The sequence below is a fragment of the Eschscholzia californica genome, unplaced genomic scaffold (genome assembly GCF_041429995.1).
Source record: "Eschscholzia californica isolate CP2 unplaced genomic scaffold, dmEscCali1.0.p SCAF_4, whole genome shotgun sequence".
Lineage (NCBI taxonomy): Eukaryota > Viridiplantae > Streptophyta > Magnoliopsida > Ranunculales > Papaveraceae > Eschscholzia > Eschscholzia californica.
In genome coordinates, this window is record NW_028238461.1 from 51,570,288 (window position 1) to 51,590,464 (window position 20,177).

General features: G+C 35.4%; 3 protein-coding genes, 1 non-coding gene and 1 pseudogene across 8 annotated transcripts; 1 reads left to right on the forward strand and 4 right to left on the reverse strand.

Annotated features, from left to right (window-relative positions):
* The first annotated feature begins 816 nt into the window (after window positions 1–816).
* On the forward strand, window positions 817–8,100 carry LOC147545863 (P-loop containing nucleoside triphosphate hydrolases superfamily protein). Of its 5 annotated transcripts, XR_015223312.1 has the most exons (14): window positions 817–1,657; window positions 1,748–1,831; window positions 2,023–2,190; window positions 2,341–2,447; window positions 2,802–2,980; window positions 3,092–3,253; window positions 3,425–3,640; window positions 3,803–3,840; window positions 4,338–4,465; window positions 4,617–6,114; window positions 6,204–6,346; window positions 6,880–6,955; window positions 7,221–7,351; window positions 7,630–8,100. XR_015223312.1 is itself a non-coding variant. In XM_086633966.1 (12 exons), exons 1-11 carry the CDS (start codon window positions 1,435–1,437, stop codon window positions 6,317–6,319), a joined length of 2,919 nt encoding a protein of 972 aa, XP_086490092.1. In that variant the 5' UTR covers window positions 817–1,434; the 3' UTR covers window positions 6,320–6,346; window positions 7,151–7,351. The 5 variants fall into 5 exon arrangements, 3 of the variants coding, with proteins under 3 accessions (XP_086490092.1, XP_086490090.1, XP_086490089.1); XR_015223313.1 differs by lacking the exon at window positions 7,630–8,100 and having other exon boundaries at window positions 7,151–7,351; XM_086633966.1 differs by lacking the exons at window positions 6,880–6,955; window positions 7,630–8,100 and having other exon boundaries at window positions 7,151–7,351.
* On the reverse strand, window positions 7,686–9,198 carry LOC147545864 (thioredoxin-like 1-2, chloroplastic). Its single transcript, XM_086633967.1, has 4 exons — window positions 8,732–9,198; window positions 8,392–8,568; window positions 8,136–8,300; window positions 7,686–8,033 (listed from the first exon to the last, which is right to left on the reverse strand). Exons 1-4 carry the CDS (start codon window positions 8,945–8,947, stop codon window positions 7,770–7,772), a joined length of 822 nt encoding a protein of 273 aa, XP_086490093.1. The 5' UTR covers window positions 8,948–9,198; the 3' UTR covers window positions 7,686–7,769.
* A 948-nt stretch (window positions 9,199–10,146) lies between these two features.
* On the reverse strand, window positions 10,147–11,394 carry LOC147545865 (pentatricopeptide repeat-containing protein At1g09220, mitochondrial-like; annotated as a pseudogene).
* A 474-nt stretch (window positions 11,395–11,868) lies between these two features.
* On the reverse strand, window positions 11,869–11,941 carry TRNAK-UUU (transfer RNA lysine (anticodon UUU)). Its single transcript has one exon. It is a non-coding gene; the product is annotated as a tRNA-Lys (tRNA).
* Window positions 11,942–12,242: 301 nt separating this feature from the next.
* On the reverse strand, window positions 12,243–18,189 carry LOC147545867 (RNA-binding (RRM/RBD/RNP motifs) family protein). The gene is made up of 14 exons (XM_086673813.1): window positions 17,408–18,189; window positions 16,947–17,040; window positions 16,676–16,880; window positions 16,118–16,189; window positions 15,592–15,834; window positions 15,336–15,417; window positions 15,025–15,198; window positions 14,619–14,816; window positions 14,355–14,525; window positions 13,739–13,826; window positions 13,418–13,476; window positions 13,151–13,216; window positions 12,752–12,883; window positions 12,243–12,598 (listed from the first exon to the last, which is right to left on the reverse strand). The coding sequence occupies exons 2-13, from the start codon at window positions 16,981–16,983 to the stop codon at window positions 12,800–12,802; spliced, it is 1,479 nt and encodes a 492-aa protein (XP_086529939.1). The 5' UTR covers window positions 16,984–17,040; window positions 17,408–18,189; the 3' UTR covers window positions 12,243–12,598; window positions 12,752–12,799.
* Window positions 18,190–20,177: the final 1,988 nt, after the last annotated feature.

Genomic DNA, 20,177 nt, shown 5'->3' on the forward strand with positions numbered 1-20,177 from the left:
AATTTTGCAACAAAAAAAAATATTAATAGAATTCATCAAAATATAACTTAAATCATATACATCCACAAAATTCCTAGAATGCAGTACAATGTATATTGCTCTGAATCACTAGAATAATTAAGATTTAGCCCTAAAGGGGGTATAATGGGTATTTGAAGTTGTGTAGGACATGATCAAGATATTCCAAACCTATGAGGTATGGGTTTAAGAACTTTGGATTCTCTTCTAAAGGACTGAAATAATTCTCCCATGTAATGAGGTCCCCTTATTAGGGCACACTTAAAAGCCACAAGGGTGTAACTCTAACTCTATTATACAAAGATAGATAAGGAGAGTATAAATAATTTAGAAGAATATTTGTTGGTGATGTTTTAAGAAGTCATTACTACTAATAAGCAAATCCTCACCTCACAAGATTGTACTCAATTCACTCTCATGAATTCTATCACTACATCTTTCTCTTTATGGTTCTCTCACCCACCAACAGTACAATACCCCACACACTCTAGAAAAAAAGAAAAAAAAAAATAGAACTCACATTAACTCCTACCAAAAAAAAAATGGAGAAACCCCGAAAAAAGGAGAATAAATACTAACACATTAGTTTAAACTTCAGACGTAAATACTCGTATCATCTTCAGTGATAATATATAGAAAGAAAGTAATAACAAACCCGACCAATAATTAAAATATTCACGAGTAAGAGATCTAACCAATTGCAATGCCAACAATAAGAAAAGGCAAATTATTAAAAAATGAACCTTCTCAAAAGAACATGCTTTTGTTATATAATAAAGTCAGAATGTTTTATAAAACAAACCTCAAAAACCATATAGAATCCAAATGAAATTATTTTTCTCTTGAATCCTTCCACATGGAGGGGTTTCTTCTAATTAAATTCTTATAATAAAAGGGTTTTAGTACTAAAAAGCTTTTTATCCTATGTGTCATAGTGACAGTTAGTGATTGGAACACACACCTGAAATTTTTCTTTCTTCATTGTAAAAAATCTATTTGATGATATCTCAACATCACTCACTCTCACTCTCTCTCTCTCTCTCTCTCTGTAGTACTAGTTGATTTGCATTCAAAGCTTTGATTTCTTGGAGTAAGAGTCTAATCTTTCTTCTCAAATCATTGGACCTGTTTTTGATGGAGATTAGATTCCTCTAAATCAAACTTTTTCATAGTAGGTAACCTAAATCATACCAAATATACATTTATACTAATGGGTTACCTTCATCTTCTTCTTCTTCCCATCCACATTCTCTTTAATTCTACCTGAAATCATGAAGTGTCCATGATAATGTCATCTCAACTTGAACAATGTGATTTCAGTAAATAAGCAAAAGAAAAGATCACTCATTGATGTTCTTTTTCTTCATCTTAAGTTAGTACCTAGATTCTCACTTCAGTTTTCTGCTTTCGAAGACAATGGAGTCGAGAAAATCTGTTCGGAACCTTTCTGAGACAATCCATTCTCTTCTAGGATTAAAGAGAGATCTAACTTCTACCTGGGTAAATTCAGTTTGTAGTATAATCAAAGATTTACCCCCTGATGAAGAGCCATTGAAGTCTTCTCAGAATAAATGTATGAACTTCAGCAACTCTAGAAATCAAGATTGTGATGTTGATTCAACTATTTCGAAAATCCAGGGTAAAATCCTACTGTTTCCATGAAATACAAACTGTACTACTATGTCCATATTTGAAGCTCTGTTAATGTCTGATTTTTTTTATTTTACAGGTGATCTTGCTACCCTGAATGATCAGTTAAACCAGTTAAATGTAGAGAGGAGGCAGGCATTGAATGATTTTCTAGACTTGAAAGGTTAGTTCTTGAGTGACTGAGTGAGAATTTGAAACTTGAACTCATTGATGAAGAAAGAAACTTCTAATTTGAAGGAAAACAGATAAAGGAGCAATCAACTCTGTGATACCAAATCTAAAACTGTTTTAAACTTTTAATGGATAGTAGATGAGATTTTAGTAATACAATGCTATTGTTTTTATAAATTGCAGGAAATATTCGTGTATTTTGTCGTATAAGACCCCTGATTGATGGGGAAAAGTTCGACCAGCTCAGATCAGCTGTAGCTTTAGATTCGAGCAATGTGCTTCTAAAACTTGCAGAGAATAAGAGTAAGAGGTATAGTTTCGACAAAGTATTCGACCCTGGTTCATCACAAGGTATAACAATTGATACAAAATGCATTTTTAATTTTTTTTGGTTCGTTTTTAAAACGCACAATTCGATAAACCCAGTCCTAGGAGTGATGTCTAATCATGCGAGAATGAAATTGTAGACTCAATATTGTCATAACTATTGTAAACTTACAGATGAAGTCTTTAGGGAAGTTGAACCGGTGATCAAATCTGCCGTTGACGGATACAATGCCTGCATATTTGCATATGGACAGACGGGTACAGGGAAAACTTTCACCATGGTAAGGATCATCTTATTACCATCTCCTGGAGAGAAAGTGAAAAGGAAGAACAAATATAGCTTCTTGTTAGATAAAATTCATCTTTGTCTTGTTCATACCACCAAAGTTGAAAATAAAGCAATATAACTCATAATTCACCAAGTAAAGAAGGAAATACGAAAACCTTAATTAAAACTAGTATTGTATTGGTATGCAAGGAGACTAAGTTGAATAAGAAAAGACTGAGCTAAGTCATTGCTTCTGAGTGATAAAAAAACTTGAGATTCTTTTTTCCTTTCACAATCAGTAATAGTAAAGTCTAGTTTCATACAATTTGGTCTTCTAATTGCAAATTTACGGGTCTGAACATTTTAGGAAGGTACAGATGGTTGTCCTGGTGTGGTGCCTCGTGCCATTGAGGAGCTATTCAAACAAGCAGCAGATAGCAATCATACATTTGTTATCACTTTTAGTATGCTAGAAATTTATCTGGGCCATCTTCGAGACTTACTCATCCCTCAGATGACAAGGCCGACAGATCCACTGACACAATGGTATGCATGTAATTGAATCTAGATAAGAAAAATGTCCATTCTTCACAACGGCGAGTTGTTCGTAAGTAGTACAGGTGAATTAATGGCTGACTATGTCGAACTATACTGCAGTCTTGCGATCCAAACAGACTCTGGGGGTGGAATTGAGATTGAAAATCTAGTGGAGATCAGAGTAAGTGACTTCAACCAGGCTAATAAGTTGTATGGATTAGGCAGCAGGCTCAGATCAACAGCTTCTACTAGTTCCAACATAACTTCAAGCAGATCTCACTGGTATTGCTTCCTGAATGATGTTACTTAAGCAAAATTTCTATAATTCATGAGAGACTATGGACTTGAAATTAGAATACACCAACTTAATTCTTGGAAAAATGAGAGCAGAATGAACTATCGGAACTTAAAGAGCTATTTTTCTAATTCAAAAACTTTCTCGATGTCGGACAGCTTGATCCGGATATCTATGACTTCTTCTGATGCTACTATAAGGCGGAGAGAAACAAATAAAATATGGATGGTTGATCTCGGCGGGAGTGAGCGTGTATTAAAGACAAAGGCATGTGGGAGAAGGTTTGAAGAAGGAAAAGCCATTAATTTATCACTCTCAGCTCTTGGAGATGTCATGTATGCTCTTCAAAGAAAAAGACCTCATGTTCCTTTCAGGTACACTTGAGAGTAAGAAACATTAATCTTAGTTGCCCATGTTAAATCAATTACATCTTACCACATACATATTTCAAACATCACTTCATTGAGAAAACCGTGAATTTCATGTCAACTTAATCTCATCGATACTTAAGTAACAAGTTTTTCACGTTTGAACAGGAATAGCAAGCTGACACAAGTTCTCAAGGACTCCCTTGGTATTTACGCCTTCACTCGAACTCCATTTTTTTTCATCTATCACAGAATATTTCAAATATTAATTACATGCCATCTACCTACCTAAATTCGCCATCTTTACATATATCAGTATCCGACACCCATAATAGGCGTTGCATACGGCAACCTAAAAATCTCTTCAACGCGGAGAACACAAGTTACACAACCATATATGCATAAGTACTGAGTATGTATTAAAATGACTTTGAAGTATCTGAAAGGTGTTGGACCATCTGAACCTGACAAAGCAAGAAATACTAACAAAGAAAGAAAAATTCTTTGTCAAATAGCTATCTACTAATTCTAACTTAAGTACTTAACTAGATACTGGCATTAAGATGGGAAGGGAGGAGGAAGTACTACCTCATTTTCGAATATCTAGAGTATAGGAATTTAAACTTAAATATGAAAATGCTGTTTTTCCTATCCAGATGCAAGGAACATTTTTAACTGTAATCTATACCTTTCGTCAATGCAGGAGAGGATTCGAAAACATTAATGCTTGTTCATGTTAGTCCCAAAGAGGATGACCTGTGTGAGACTCTATGTTCTTTGAGTTTTGCAACACGTGTGAGAAGCATTCACCTAGGGAATGAGGAATCAACTGTAAGTTTTAATACTTCTCCCTGTCTGTACAACCAATAGAGCATTGCGTCTCACAATAGAGTGATGGAAGGCTTTAGTATCATAAAACATTTGTGTACCTCAAGCTTGTGTATAAACCCTAAATATCGTTAATGGACTCTTGGATTACTAGGATATTCAATTGAAGAAGGAACTAGCAATGGCCGAGCTACTAGAGAAGGTTAAGCAGCTTGAATGCAATCGACAAGAAGTCAGAAAAGACATCAAAAAGTTGAATGAGGGATTGGACCATCTGTTCAAGACCAAGTCATCTTTTGATGAGCATTTGGAGGCTGTACCCATAGTTCCAGAGTGTAACTTGAAGATGGAGGAGCAAAACGTGAAAAATGTTTTAGTGACCCCCCAATCAGGGGTACCAAAATTTATGTGTCCGACCATTAGCAGTAGGAGGAAATCTGGCATGGATGTGTCAAACATAAATTCTTCTCATAAGAAAAACTCACTCCCCACACGAAGGAGAAGAACTCTATCAGTCCGTGCCGAGTCACTAACCTTCCCCGTAAAGGATACATCTGAGTATGGCTCAGAATGCAGTATTGCTAGGACTACTTGTTTGGCAGATTATGAAACAGAATACAGTCAGAATGCATCAGAATGTGATGTTAAAATGGTCGTTTTTCCGGAAGAAAAATTACAGATGGGTTTTGCTCGTCCAAAGGCTCGAGTTGGTGGTAGAAGCACCGAGAAAAATGGAAATGGAAATAGAATTGGTTTTCCGGAATGCATGACCGTTAAAAATTGGCTTCAGCTACCGAAGAAGGAACAAACGACTTGCACGTATGCTCGTGGGAGTAAGAGAGTGCTTGCTATTCCATTACCGGAGAACAAAAACAGGTTCAGTGGGCAGGATAAGGCAGACAAAATACAGCAAGGAGCTAAATATAAATATGATACTACAAAAACAACGTTGTACGACAACTATACGAATAAAATTGATAGATCGGATGACACAGTAAGGGATGAAAGGTTCACTAAGGATATGGTAACAGGTGACACCTTTATGATTGGGTGTGCTGGGTCAAAGCCCACTACCCCGGCAGATATGAAGATAATAGATGAGACCCCATGTTCATTGGATAATTTTGTGATCAACGAAGATAGATGCATACCCGTATATCCACCATATATGAGTTCAGATCTATTCATTCAGAACAGAACTGATTCTGATGTGGATGAAAAACTCATTGAACAAGCACTATCAGATGAAACAAGTTCAGTAGACAGCTTCAGAGTCGACAGCAGTTCCTACAACTCTGTATCTTCATCTGAAATTGGCAAGAACAATATAGTCGACGAAGAGTTCTATAAACCTGTCTCAAAATGTGAGCTGGACATAGAAAATCTAAGTTTTGATACCAAAACTCTAAATGAGGGTGAGATTGGTTCTGAAAGAAAGTTAACCATTGATCAAAATGTCCAAATTGAGGTGATTGGAGAAGATAGTGAGACGACGTATTTGTTTGGCTTTCCACAGTACGAGGACCCTACAACTGGATCTTCCTTGCACAGTACAAGATCTCAAAGAACTTTGCCAATGGACGTAAAAGATGTAGACCAAGAAGATTCCATTATGCATGTAGTTGAATCTCAAGAAAACTTTAGCTATACAGGTGAGATTCGTATGACTTACTCATGCATTCAGGTTATTTTTCTTTTGTGTCATATATTAACCTCTCCCCTTTTATCCATGTTTCTCCAGGAATACTTTGTCTCCTTGGACGAAAAATTCAAATCTTATACGCCAGCGCCCTTCTAGGATTGGGGGTTCAACACTTGGGATTTGGACATGACTTCTTCCACGGTTTGACGCTTTAGAGGATCTTCTACGTGAAACAACATGAAGTATATTTCCTTATATAATTCTTGTATCATAGTTGGAATAAGGCTCAAGCCTAATAACCTAATATGCTTTCTACATGTAAATATGTGTATAAAATATGAAATTATCAGTTTGACAACAAGAACATCACCTTAGTGTTTCATATACTATTTCACATTAATTTCTTAATATGGGGAACTCTTGAATACAAACATCACAACTTCATCCAATCGAATAACTACTAAACAAAGTTGATTAATCTCATCATAATATTTACTAGTTATTCTTTAGCATGGTCTAGAATGTTACCTTCAGCTCCGTGTTCCACTTTTGACATCACCAAGTATCCCATCCCTGATATTTAATAAGATCATAATCACATTCTCTTTGAGGCATATCGTCGAACACTAACAAAGAGTTTGATTTCTCTTATAAAAAACTACCACAACAATCCCAAAGAATGGAGATTTATTATGGGGGACAAAAGTGTTAAAAGAAGGATGACTAGTCTAGGGTTTGTGTCAAGTACTAATGGTGCATGTTTGTTATTTTTTAGGTCTTTTACCTCTTAGGGCTTAGGCCTTAGGTTAGGTAGGCATTGGGGAGAATAAAGAGGGTGTTTTTTTTTTAAGGTATTTCACTTTATCTGTTTCAGTTTTTGTTGTTTCATCAATTATAACAATACTTGGTTTTTTGCTTGAGAAGTTGTATCTGAGGTTATGTATGTGGGTCTTTATGTTTATATATAGTTAGGTAACCTCCTAGAGTCCTAGGCTAATCTAATCAAATATGTCTAGTTTTAATCATTCTAAGAAAATGATCAGCAGGTTGCTGGCTCTGGTGGTTCGTATATTATTTTGTCATTGTCTAGGCTGAAGCAAATTTGTGAAATGGTAGGTCCTTCCGTGGAGATCACCGATAATCAACCGGAAGGAATGACTGGAGCGAGTACTTGGATAGTTGAACCACAATTCAAACGACGATGATGCTAAAGAATTTGGGTTTGGTAGAAGCTCGAAATCTATCACGTAAGCTAGAATTATATGTTGTGTTGTTTGTGTTCAATTCTCTAATTTATAGCGTCCTCGAGTCGTTTGTATGTCAGGAAGTAATCAACTTTCCTATTTGAATGGGAGACAAGTAGGAGTTGATTTGCTAAAGTTTGCTTACAGCTCTTAAGTAATAAAGAAGAATATAGACTTGAAATCCTTGTAATTCTTTCACAATACTAGTAATGGATGAATACCCATTGTTATACCTGCTTGTCCCTGATTATTTGTGTATTGGGGCTTGTTTGTCGATCCAGGGACGACAATCCTCCTAAGGTAGTCTTAACTCAAAATGAGGTTTTGAGATATCAAATTAGTCGGAACAAGCTTTCTAATCTCTAATCATGAATCATATGAGAGAAGACAAGATCCGATTTGAAAATTTACATATACACGGTCATCTATCAGTTCTTAGAATGTTCTCTTCAGCGTCTGTAATGACAATGGAGCTGGAAGGAAGAAGAAGGTTCAAGTTTTCATGATCATTTGTTGTTGTCGTCGTCATCTTCTTTTCTTCTTGTTGATTGTTTGGTGTATAATTGAAAGGAAGATCTTTATTTGCAGACAAAGCTAAAAGTTCTGATTCCTCTAATCCTTTTGTTGGACCAAGACTACACCTCTCTGTTGTGTGTTTTGCTATTGCATCTTTGAATTTCTTGATCTACGAAATAAAAACCCGAAAGACAAAATGAATCTTTGAACGAATACTTTCTTAGAGTTCTTCAAACTTTTATCATTCTTTCTATTTGTTTAAAGAACTTACAGTGGCATTGGTGCAGCTGAAACTGCAAAGACGACCGTGAGCTCCTCTGTAAAATCGAAAGAACGGAAGAACGTGAACATTCAAGGTATAACACATTGATTTCTGATCTTCGTAGTTAACCTGAAGGAACTGTATATCTTTGTTCATCTCTGCAATTTGACACATCTGCGAGCATAAAACGATGGAATCCAATTAAAAGAAAACTCGAGATTTCATGTTAGAGATGAAACAAGAAGTTGCAATGAGAGATCATTACTTTTGGATGAAGAGCTCTACAACCACCACAACCAGGAGAAAAGAAATCTACTATGACTAGTTTATCTCCTGCTTTTAGTAATGAATCCGCTAGATCTTCAGCAGAACTAATCTCTTTCATGTTCGGTTCGATATTCTTCTCCCACCATTTTTTCGCTTTACCAATCTGTAATCTATTCTGAAAATTAGCCCATAAAAAACTGAAATCAAAATTGGGTTTTTTTGCTTTTTTTTGGTTCTAATGGATGAAATTATAATAGTGAAAGAAGGAAAACAGATTGTTTTTCTACCAGAAACACGATATAAACTGATCTTGAACCTGAAAAAGATTGAATTCAAACCTGGGCAGGTGAAATTTGAAGGTTTCCTCTTCTTGATTCTCTTCCAACTATATTTTCCTGGATTAATTTATGAGTATGAACATCATCACCATTGAAGGAGGCAGATTTGAGCCTGAGAAAAGGAGACCCAGTAATAGGAGAAGAAGAAGGTGAAGATGATCTGGGTGAAGAGTATGAAGGAGAATAAAGATTAATTTTGCTCAAAACATCAGCCATTGATGAATTCAAGAACAATTCACAGAAAAAACAAAAGATAAATTAAGAAATGGGTATAAAAAAAGAAACTTCCTTCTCTTTTATTCTAATCAGAATTTGAAATTCAGATAGAATCATAAACAAGAGAGAGAATTAGAAGAGAATCCCATTTTGCTACAAGAATTGAACTTTTTTTTTGCTTGTAATTCTTGTAGCAAATTTGGGACTCTGAAATCAAGAAGGAAGAAATTCCCTTCTCTTTGAAGCAACTCAAGAGATAGACTTGGAGAATTACGTTTAAATAATAAAAGAGGACTTCATCTTTGCCGTTTATTATCTTTGCTCCATTATTGATTCCATGAATCTAACGGTGAAGTTAGGTTAGTTTCTAGTTTTTACCTACTTTAACGGTTTTGTTTCTTTATATGTCAAATGATCTTCAATTGAGACAGGTCGGTTGAAAATGGGTGGTTCTATAGGTGTCCCTCCTTGTTGCTTTTGGCGCTACTTCAAAGCAAATTCCAATGACCTGTTATGTGTACTTGGGGCGCCAAAAGTAATTTTGTCGTGCACCTTTAGAATTCCGCGTGAAAATATAATCTTGAAAGGGAAATTTCAAATTTGTTTGAAGACCGACAAAAAATGTACATGTAAACACTCTGACATGGCAGAATATTCAACCGTCGGATCTCCTGAAGTTTTGGATTTCAAAATTATGAAGCAAAATATTGGATTCTATAAACTATTTAGTCTTAGTGGTTGTGGATGTGCCAGGTGGTTGTAAAACATTTACAAACTTGGAAGTTCTTCTTGTAAGCCCTATTTGGTGGGGTAACATTATTTCTCATAATGGTAACACCTTTAATGTTTGTTTCTCATAAAAAAAAAACACCTTTAATGTTTAGTTTGTTACAAATACAAATGGTTGGTATAGATTTATAAGGCCAAAAGAGTACCCATCCCTCTCAATAGTGGATTGATATTTGGACCCAAATTTTATTTTGTGGAGAATATGGCTCTTGAAACATTCATGTTTATTAAACACCAATTTAGAACGTGACTCGTAGTAATCATATTCTACTCCCCCCGATATATCACTTAATGGTGTTTCGTTGAGGATTTGAATTCGATAAAGAGCCATTTTGGTTGCTTTGAGCCTAGGCCCACCCTGCTATATCGGGTAAACCTCTTGAAGTCGGTAAAATGCCACACTGCGAAAAAGAAAAAAAAATGTGCACAATATCTTCATATAAGAGGATAAATGAGACAAAAATTTACTTATTTCTCTTGTCTATCAAATTAAAACTTAGCCCAGGAATCTTTAAAACATTCCTTTCATCCATCAACCTTCTAACCTTCTCAGCCTCCTCAAATCTTCCCACCCCAGATAAGATATTTGAAAATAAGACATAATCACCACCATAACCTCTCTCTATCTCTAAAATCTTCTTCATCACTCTCTCACTCATCTCCACATTTCCATGAAAACTACAAGCACCCAAAAGTGTCCTCCAAATCACCACATTAACCATCTCTATTGGCATCTCCATTGCCATTTTTTCAGCTTCTTCCAACTTCCCCACTCTTCCTAACATATCTATCATACACCCATAATGTTTAATATCAGCCATTATTTGATACTCATTTACCATTTTCTCAAAAAAACTAAGACCTTCCTCTATCAATCCTCCATGACTACAAGCATTTAAAACACTCAAGAAAGTTATCCTATTTGGCTTCAAATTATCCTTCTCCATTTCTTCAAAATGTTTTAAAGCTTCTTTTGACATCCCATGCATTGCTAAACTTGAAATTATTGAAGTCCATGTAATCAAATTCTTTCTATCTCTAGAAATGTCTTCAAACATCTTCATTGAACATTCTATGGTTCCACATTTTGCATAACTGTCTAGAAATGAATTGGTTACACGAATATCAGACGAAATTAACCCAATTTTCTCACTATACCCATGAAGTGATTGACATGAATCAAGACAACCCACATTCCAAACTGCAGGAAGAATTGCCAAGATTGTTATTTCAGTTGGTTTTATACCTTCTTTCGTCGTCATTTGATGAAATAGAGTAAGAGCTTCTCTATGTCGATTCAAACGAGCATACCCATCAATAATACCAGTCCAAGAAATTACACTACGATAAGGCATCTCATTGAAGAATGATCGAGCAAGATTTAGCTCACCCATTTTTGTTAAACCAGTAATCATAACATTCCAAGTAACCAAATTTCTTTCAGGCATTTCTTCAAACACTTTTACACCTTCAGTTAAACAATCACAAATTAAGTACATATTAACCAAAGCAGTTTGAACATAAACATTAATTTCACACCCAAATTTGATTATATGAGCATGAACTTGTATTCCTTTAATGGGTTGGTTCAAATTAGCACAAGCTTTAAGAAGGAAAGAGAAAGTGAAAGTATCTGATGGAACAGAGTAATGGGTGAATTGATGAACTTGTTTGTAGAGAGAAAGAGCTTCTTGAGGGAAGGTACCTTGTGAGTATTCTCTAAGTAATGTGTTCCATATCATCATACAAGTGTTGTTTATTGGATGGTAATGGTGAAAACCAGTTGTGATGAGTTGAGAATGGATTTGTATGAATTGGTGTCTGGTTGGGTGGTTGAGTAATAGAGAGAGAAAGTATTCTTGATTGTGGTGGGGAAGTGAGTGGGATTGTTTTAGAGAAAGAAAACATTTAGGAATAGATGAGTTTTTGAGTGTAGAAGAAGTGATCAACTTTGATATAAGATGTGATGAGTTGGTGAACCAAAGCATAATAAATACTCAATCAGGCTGTGACATCCAGAGATGAATGCCCTATATGCTTTCAAAATTTTCTGTCGAAAACTTTGAATTCTGGGAGGTAATGACTGTTAGGAGTTTCATAAAAAAGAGTGGAGGAAAAATGAAGAGAAAATTCGCCGTCTGTGGGAATCGAACCCACGACCACGTGGTTAAAAGCCACGCGCTCTACCAGCTGAGCTAAGACGGCTATATATTATATGTTGCCAAGAAATACTACTTCTTCACAACGGAACTGAGAAGTATAAAATCTACTTCATCACAAGCGCTGAATCGGGTTGATTTTATATTTGGAAGAGAAAAGGTCGAAGAGCTGTAAAGAGATTAGAGGGAGGACCAATGAGAAAGTGAGAAGAAGTTATGGTGGGCTCTGTCCAGTCTAGAAGCTATTTGTTTCACCTCTTTAACGACACTAGTCCAGGGATTTTGAACAGAGGAGGTTAATCAACAGGGATCTTATAAAGAAGTAACCGAAAAAAAAAAAACAAACAGAATGACAATACTAATTCATTAGAATTGACTCACAAAACCTTGTTTAGTAGATAGCCTGAGTAAAATAATCCGGTAAAGGTAAATTGAAACTAACACAAATCGATGACTTCAATTGAGCCTTACAGGTGTAGACTCTCGATCCTTCTGCTATCTGTGTGCTCGGTCAAGCTACACATATCCTAACCTGGATGAGTCAGTGAAGGTGAAGGTGAGGTTTTCTGTTTCTGCACTAATAGCACAGACTCCGGGCACCAATTCTCACAGTATGTCACTGAAGCAGTAGTTTCAAGAAGACCGTCCGATGGGCATATCTTCATTCTTCCCCTCTCACTTCATTTGCAAGGACAGGGATTATCTGAACAAACATTTTGGTTTGATTGTCAAGAACAGGAGTTAAGCGCCAAGGATAATTGTGTGAACTTGAGATCAAACTCTGATTCAGCTAGCTCTGATATATCATTGATGCAACCAAATCATAGATATCATAATTCAACTACGAAAGACTAACCACAGTGATTTAGCATGTACAGTTTTCTCATGTTGGGAGCGCAGCTACTTAACTCGCTTTGCCAGCACCAGGATTACGGCCAAACTGAATGATCATTGGCTTCCCTTTGAACACATATCCATTCACTAGATTCTGCCACCAATGATACCAAATCAGTTTTGGGCACACTTTACCATTAAAAAATATAGAGATGAAAATATAATTGAGAAAACAAATTCTTAAGATGGTCTAAGACTACCCTCGAGGCCTCGACACTTAGTTAAGTTGCAAATTCAAGCGATCAACCTATATCATGATTCAAGTGGGTGTCTTTGGTTTTTTTTTCAATGTATTCTACAACCTCGTGTACCAAGTTTAGTGTGAAAGAGATTTCAGCATAGAAAGTTTGAAGTAGCTTACCAAAGCATGAAGAGCAAGATCAACTGATGGAAATGTAACAAAGGCTTGACCTCTCATTCTTCCCTCCTGAAATACCAAAAGTTGCATGTACCTTTAGGAACTTTGGCAAGAAAACTAAAAGCAGCTTGAAGAGGATACTTTAATCAACAAAAGAAAAACTAGCCAAGCACATTAAACAGCGGATTTCCAGAAAATCGAAAAATACAACCCGAAAGGCAAAAAAGGTTAATCCGTTAGGAGTGGAGAACATGACTCGAGTGATCTAACCTGCATTAGCTTAATATTCAGATCAGACTTTGCTGCATCAGCACTACCAAAGAATGAACCTGCAGGGACGAGAACATGACTTCCAAAAACTTTTCATAGAGCAACTTAAACATAAATTTGCTTAGGAATCTGATATTAAAAACTAAGAAACTTGGCTTTTCTTTACCGATGAAAGAAGTTTGTAAATATAGCAACGATGCCTTTGTTTCAGAATTCATAGCAAGCGTAAAAATTTAAGAATTTATAAAAAGGAACCATCTGAATAGGCAGAATAGCAGAAGAGTAATCTGGACATTTAGAGAGAGGAGGGAGGGGGCATACCGAATATGAAATAGAAGTCATCGACAACAACGTCTTTAGCCAAATTCTTAATGTATAAGACGGTAGCAGGATTTCCAGCTGAATAATGCTGCATGGTTGTTGACCAGATATACATGTTAGTTTCACATCACCTAATTAATAACTACATTTATTATCAATAAAATATTCATGTCTTTAGTCAAAAAGAAAAATACAAATGGTACAAGGTTTTCTGCTATTAACTTTTCTATGGAATTGTTAGCATCTCCTAGTTGAATAGATAATATTTCAAACAAGTAAGCTCATAAAACTCGTGCAATCTCAGCAACAGAAAAAGTTATCAATACAATTGCAAGTTCACAACAAAGATTAAGATAATCACAATTGAGAAACCCTTAACAAGAGAAGCCTTTACAGACTTAAACAATAAATACTATATAGGAACAAATTGTCACTTGTTAACACGTCGCCACAGACCTAAACTAAACATAACAAGTAAAAGCTTGAATTTTTAATTTAATTTATATTATTGTATGCAAAAACACACATCAATCTTTATCCATGGGTCTGCGTTGACACGTAAGATTAACATTTAGGCAAGAAAAATTAGCATCATACAGATTTCCCAATTCGGTACCTTGAACATAGGAAGTGATAGAATTTCCTCTGGAGGAAGCTTTCCACTTTTTATGTCTTCTTGTGTGGCGAATTCTTTTTGCTCTAACGCCTCATTCCTTGGCTCAGCTTCTTCTATAATGCTGTCCTCATCCGTTGCTGCATTTACAACAGGTTTGGGTGCAATTTTGATCTGCAAGCAACACAACAGAAGGCATAAATTTTTAGAAAAACTTAAGAATGCACGATGCTACACGTTTATCTTGTCAATAGCGAGGGTTATAACCTGTAGCACTGGATTCTTCTTCTTAATCATGGGAATCTCTTTCGGAACCAAATTGGCAGTTTTAAGTCCAACAGACTCATGAACGACATCTTTATCAACTCCTGGACCAACAATAGATTCTCTTCTGGGACGCTTTCGACTGGGGTTCGATGATTTTGGATCCCCAGGTTTCCTCTTATTATCATCCTCGCCGTCACCCTGTATTTCAAAACTTAAGAAATGCAAGGATGCAACTGTTCGTCCACACAATTCGAATTGAATATAATCCATTATTTAATATTTATGCCATCCAGTATAGTCATTAACTCGTCAAATAAGTAAACGCTTTAACCATCAATGATGTGCAACCAATACTATCAGAAACTGAACATCTGATGCAATGCTGGGAGTTGAGGACCAAGATTACCTCTTCCGAAGACTCCATCTCTGACTCATCACTAGATAGATCAGCCAAATGAGGTTTCATAGCTACAGGAGGGGGAGGTGGTGGTGGTGCAAGGACTGAAGATGGTAGAGGCGGGGTAGGCAATGCCATGCGAAATGGGGCGGGAATGTTCATTTTGTTCATCAAATGTAATACCTGCAGCAAATGTTTCAACTTGATTCTAAGGCACCATGATAACCTAAAGGTTTCTAAATGAAAAGAACTAAAGAGGTAAAAAATAATAAAACGGAGAAGTGATGTTAGTGCGTCATGCAGTAGATCAGTAATCCGACCTGTGTATAAAATCGAGGAACTGCAATAAGAGCATTCACGATGTTCGTTAGTATGTTCCCATCAGGAGGTGGATATGCATATCTAAAACAAGGAATGTTAGTGGGGAGAACATGAAACCAATTTGAATGACAACCCAAATAATGTATTTGACTATTAGCTGATTGAATCAAAAAATGAGGCTGCCTATTACAATTTTACAATAGAAACAAAATAACAAAGAACGCAGAGGAAAGGGAACAAAAAAGAGTAACATACTCAAGATGAGGAGGAAATGGGTATTCAACACCAAGTCTAGCAGCTATAGGTTCGCCAACAGGAAGAGATCCCACATTGACTACTCTACTCTGGTTTGCAGTAAAGGTGGCATCTTTGGTTAATGATGCAGGTAGACAACTAGAGTCCTTCCCAACTTGTGCTTCATTTTGTTGATCTCTATTATCTGTTGATGTTGGCTTAGTTGCTCTTTCAACTGATAAGACTTTCCCAAGAAATCTCACCCTGAGAAAAGTCAACCAAATTTAATTTGCTAAACATGACACATTGTATGTTTTAAGAATCTCTATATGAAAATTGAAATACAAACTCTAAATATAAAATGCAAGGAACAAATTTGGTTATTTAGCTTGGTTTCAAGTTAGTAATTTAGGGGTGAAGAATCCTTTCCCTGCTAAGTTATCAAACGCATGGAAATTTAAATATAAGAGAAAGTTCCTCTTTTTCCTGGAAAATAGAGGTCAATCAAACACAAGATAAAGGTAATAGCAGCAAAACAGATATGTACTTGTTTAGTTGCCTTTGTGCTTGAGAAGCCAAATTTTCGTCTTTGAAATCCACAAATGCACAGTTCCTTAGCCTACACATAGCAAGAAAGACTGGTCAAGCTGATGAATATTGAATACAAGTTCCGACCTATATAAGCCAACCACTAAATAAATAAATTGCAGGAACGAATGAAACATTACCAATTTTTCGTTCATGAACCTAAAGAAACAGAAGTAGGATAAAAAATTTCTTCTTTTTCGTACTTTCACCCATACATTAAATTGCTGGCAGTTTACTACCATAATTAGGACATGACTACATGAGTATTCAAAGTGACACCACTAAAATCCGTTAGAAGCAAAACCGAACACACCAATGTGAACATTTGATATATTCAAACAAGATTTACTCAAAGAACGGCTTAAAAGAAAAATCTTAGTCTTTCACATACAAGGAAAGAGAATAGGCAACGATAATCCAAATCGAAATTGAAGTCATTATTATTGAACAAAAAACTTATTGAAACATCAATAGGCCAATAAGAATCATGAGGTTGTTACTCGGAAGAGAGCAGTACCTTCCACCGGAGCAAGGACGGACAGAGGAAGCACCATAGTGAGAAAAGAGCCGAGAGAGTGTCTCATGAGGTACTGCCTCCGGGAGATGGCGAACTAAAAGTGTGCCTCCTCCAAGTGATTCTTCTTCTTGCCCTAACGGTTTTGGTGTTGTCTGCATCTGATGATGAACATAATTCATCTGCTGCTGCTGCTGCAATGGAAGACCTGCATCCAGGAGAGGAATCAATAATACTAAAGAGCTGATGAAAATTAATCAAAATTAGGTCATACCAGATGAGAACGTAAAACGATTGTTGTCCATTGCCATATATTATACGAAACGGAATTTGATTGAATATGTCTGTGTTTTGTTCAAGCAGTTGTCCTGTTGCACCATCAATGAATTCACATAAGAACAAAATATATCTCATCATCAATTCATAGAACTGAAACAAAAGACAATTAGACTAGAACATATAATAGTGCTCGTAAGTAAGATCACATACACTATCTAAAGATACCAAATTCTTCTATTGTCTTTCTAAATGATGGAGCAATAATGGAGCAATAAAAGTGATTCAAAGAAACAAAAACGATTTGAACTTCTCATCACAAAACTCCTGAAGACTAAAAATACAGATTATATCACTAATCAAGTCAAAATGCAGCTACCTATGCAAAAAACGATGATTAAGAATTGGAAGTGATGAAGATGATATCAAGAAAATGAAATTTCAAATCAAATTACTTACATGAAACTGAAAAGTACTCTCTTCGTGTAAATCAAGGAACGAAACCCTAATTCGGCCCCTCTCTAATCTCCCACTGTTCGATATCTTCCCGCTCTCTCCTGTTCTTTCACTTTCAAGAAATTGAAAATTCCCCAAAATCGAAATACCCTAATTTGGCCTCTCTCGAATCTTCAAACTGCACCGGGAGTGCTTATAAAATTATCCACTTCAAATAATGGAGGTCCATTTGTATCTGAAGGCCCTCTGGAAGAAACTCAGGAGGACATTATTCATCACCATTACAGAAACAAATTGTAATATCAATTTTGATTTTGTGTAATTCTTTTTTTTCTATTAATAACAAATTATGACAATAATTTATTTCTAATACTAAATATAGGAATTTATGTATCTAGTGCTACAAATAAAAACTGGATTTCAATTAGAAAATTAAATTAAAACAAACAACCATGATTAAGATTAATAACCGCTGAGTTTCTTTAGATTTCTATAATTGAACACGAACATTGCACGCCGAATGAAAGCAACACTCAATTGTCACATCAATTATCTATATCTGTTTGCGGTTCCTTTCGAACGATAGAGAAGATTGGTTTAACAAAATTCTCTAAGCAAGGTCTATATCATATATAAGGAAATCAATCCCTTGTCTTCAAAGAATTGCCTTTTTTAACTATGAAGGTTTGAAGATAAGACTCATTTTGAATAATTAAGTTAGTATTTTTCGCCAAAAATAATAATCTAAGGTTGTATTTGTTTTTTCGAATAACTCAAAGACAAAATATGTTTATGCATAGTTTTAGTTGTTTTTTATGTGTCTATACAATTCAATGAAATTAGACTTAAAACAAGTCTTCGCCTCCAATAGACTTTATTTCAGATTTATTTTAAAATTTGATTGTACTAAAAAAAATTAAATACACTGAAAAATTCGTATATTACAAAAGTTATTTGCATTTGGAGTCCTAACTCCTAATTGACAAAGAATTTATTTTAAAAAAATGGAACGACGAACCAAATCGTTTGACCTACATAAAAACACTTCCTAAATTTATAAAATAAAATTAGCCATGTTCCAAAGAGCTAAAAGATTCATCAAAATAAAACTTGATCTTAGTAACAAACATTGTATGTATGATTCATCAGATCTAATTTTATTATTTATTATTACTTTCAACCAAAAAAAATCTAATTTTATTATTTAAGAACCTATAATATTTTAGATGATATTAAATGGGCCATATATAGCATCATAGATTCATACTAATGAGAGCCCATAATTTTACACCTCAGCTCAAACCGTGTCATTGGCCAAAACATTTTCATCCTGATACTTATTATAGAGAGAAAGAATATAAGTAACAGATAAAACGGCGACAACGCTTTTGCAACGGTCATTTGGGACCCGCCATGTCATCTAGAACGAGAAAGTTTTGCCTTGACGTGTCGACCATAGATTAGTTGAAAGCGAATGATACATTAATGTGACGTTTGCTGACGCAAGTAAGACATAAACCTCATAGACCCACACTTTGTCCTTATAGGATGATGAGTTGGCAAATTAACAAGGAAGGGATTTGCAACGTTAGCAGATAGATTACCGACTTGTCTCCATTGTCTACCTTACGTTTAGTGCACTGACGTGTATGAAAGAATTTGCCTTATAAAGAAACCCTAAACCCATATATGTGGCGGTCTAGTGAAGATGTTTTCGTTCGCACTCCACAACCATCATACGTGGCTAAGCCAGCTAGAAGTTCATAACAAGTTGTATCAAATGGCCATGGGTTATTCGTTAACTAATAGTATAACGTGGCATGCCAAAACTTCATACACGTGGTATTGTGGAATCTCGTATGGCAGACACAATAATACTGTGTTTGTATGTGACAAGATGTTTGCACAAATGTTTGAGCATATCGTCTTGATTAACTAGGCGGTAAAGTGCAATGTCTAGAAGATGTGAGTAAGTACCCATTGTCTAATGTCTAGCAACACACGAGTCAGTAGGATTTATTCGTCTAGCCACACACAAATCACAGTACCCACACTTGATATGTGCCATGTCACTAAAAATATTAAAAGTGTAATTTGAAAATTAAATATTGATCTATAACCATTGGATATATTTCCATGATAATTTATCAACAAATTGTTAAGAGACGGTATGAGTTAAATCTTAAAAAGGCTCATAACACTGCCAGTACATATTGACCATTAAGTTTGAGCATATCCAAACAGCATGGGATGATGCTAAATCTACAAGACCATATAATTTTCTGGTTAGTTATATTTCGGGTTTTAATTTGAGAGCAACTGACCGTTTTCCATCTAATAAGTGTTTTTGACATTTCTCTAAATATTTTATATTTTCTATTGAAATAAACCTCATTTTTTTTTTTGAAAAATTAGCTTATTTTAAGGAGTATGATTCTGTGTCTAGAACTCTTGACTTAAAAATTAGTAAGGTCTCAGTTAGTAACCAATTGGGAGCCAAAACAGTATCTTTATGTGAACTTTTTTTTTAGCATACTTGGATAATCCCAAGTCTAACTTTATATATAAGAAGTAGTAGTAGTAGTAGTGAAGTAGGGAAAGAGGGTAGTTTATTATAGATAGCTATTCCAGGAAGTCAGAAAGAGAGAGAGGGTTTTAGGGAAGCTTAGTTTTCAAAAGAAAGAAACGTTTTTATTTTTTCTATTCTATTAATGGGATGGAGGCGGTAAGCAAATGAATCACATGAATTTTACCTTATTTTCCCTCTTATAAT

Coding starts and splice junctions, on each gene's coding strand:
- LOC147545863 (XM_086633966.1), top strand. CDS start 1,435: ATGGAGTCGAGAAAATCTGTTCGGAACCTTTCTGAGACAATCCATTCT. Junction 1,658..1,747: donor AACTATTTCGAAAATCCAGG/GTAAAATCCTAC, acceptor TTTATTTTACAG/GTGATCTTGCTACCCTGAAT. Junction 4,466..4,616: donor TAGGGAATGAGGAATCAACT/GTAAGTTTTAAT, acceptor TTGGATTACTAG/GATATTCAATTGAAGAAGGA.
- LOC147545864 (XM_086633967.1), bottom strand. CDS start 8,947: ATGGCTGATGTTTTGAGCAAAATTAATCTTTATTCTCCTTCATACTCT. Junction 8,301..8,391: donor GTAGAGCTCTTCATCCAAAA/GTAATGATCTCT, acceptor TTATGCTCGCAG/ATGTGTCAAATTGCAGAGAT. Junction 8,034..8,135: donor TCAGCTGCACCAATGCCACT/GTAAGTTCTTTA, acceptor TTTATTTCGTAG/ATCAAGAAATTCAAAGATGC.
- LOC147545867 (XM_086673813.1), bottom strand. CDS start 16,983: ATGGCAATGGACAACAATCGTTTTACGTTCTCATCTG. Junction 13,217..13,417: donor TGAATATTAAGCTAATGCAG/GTTAGATCACTC, acceptor TTGGTATTTCAG/GAGGGAAGAATGAGAGGTCA. Junction 12,884..13,150: donor ATCTTGCTCTTCATGCTTTG/GTAAGCTACTTC, acceptor CATTGGTGGCAG/AATCTAGTGAATGGATATGT.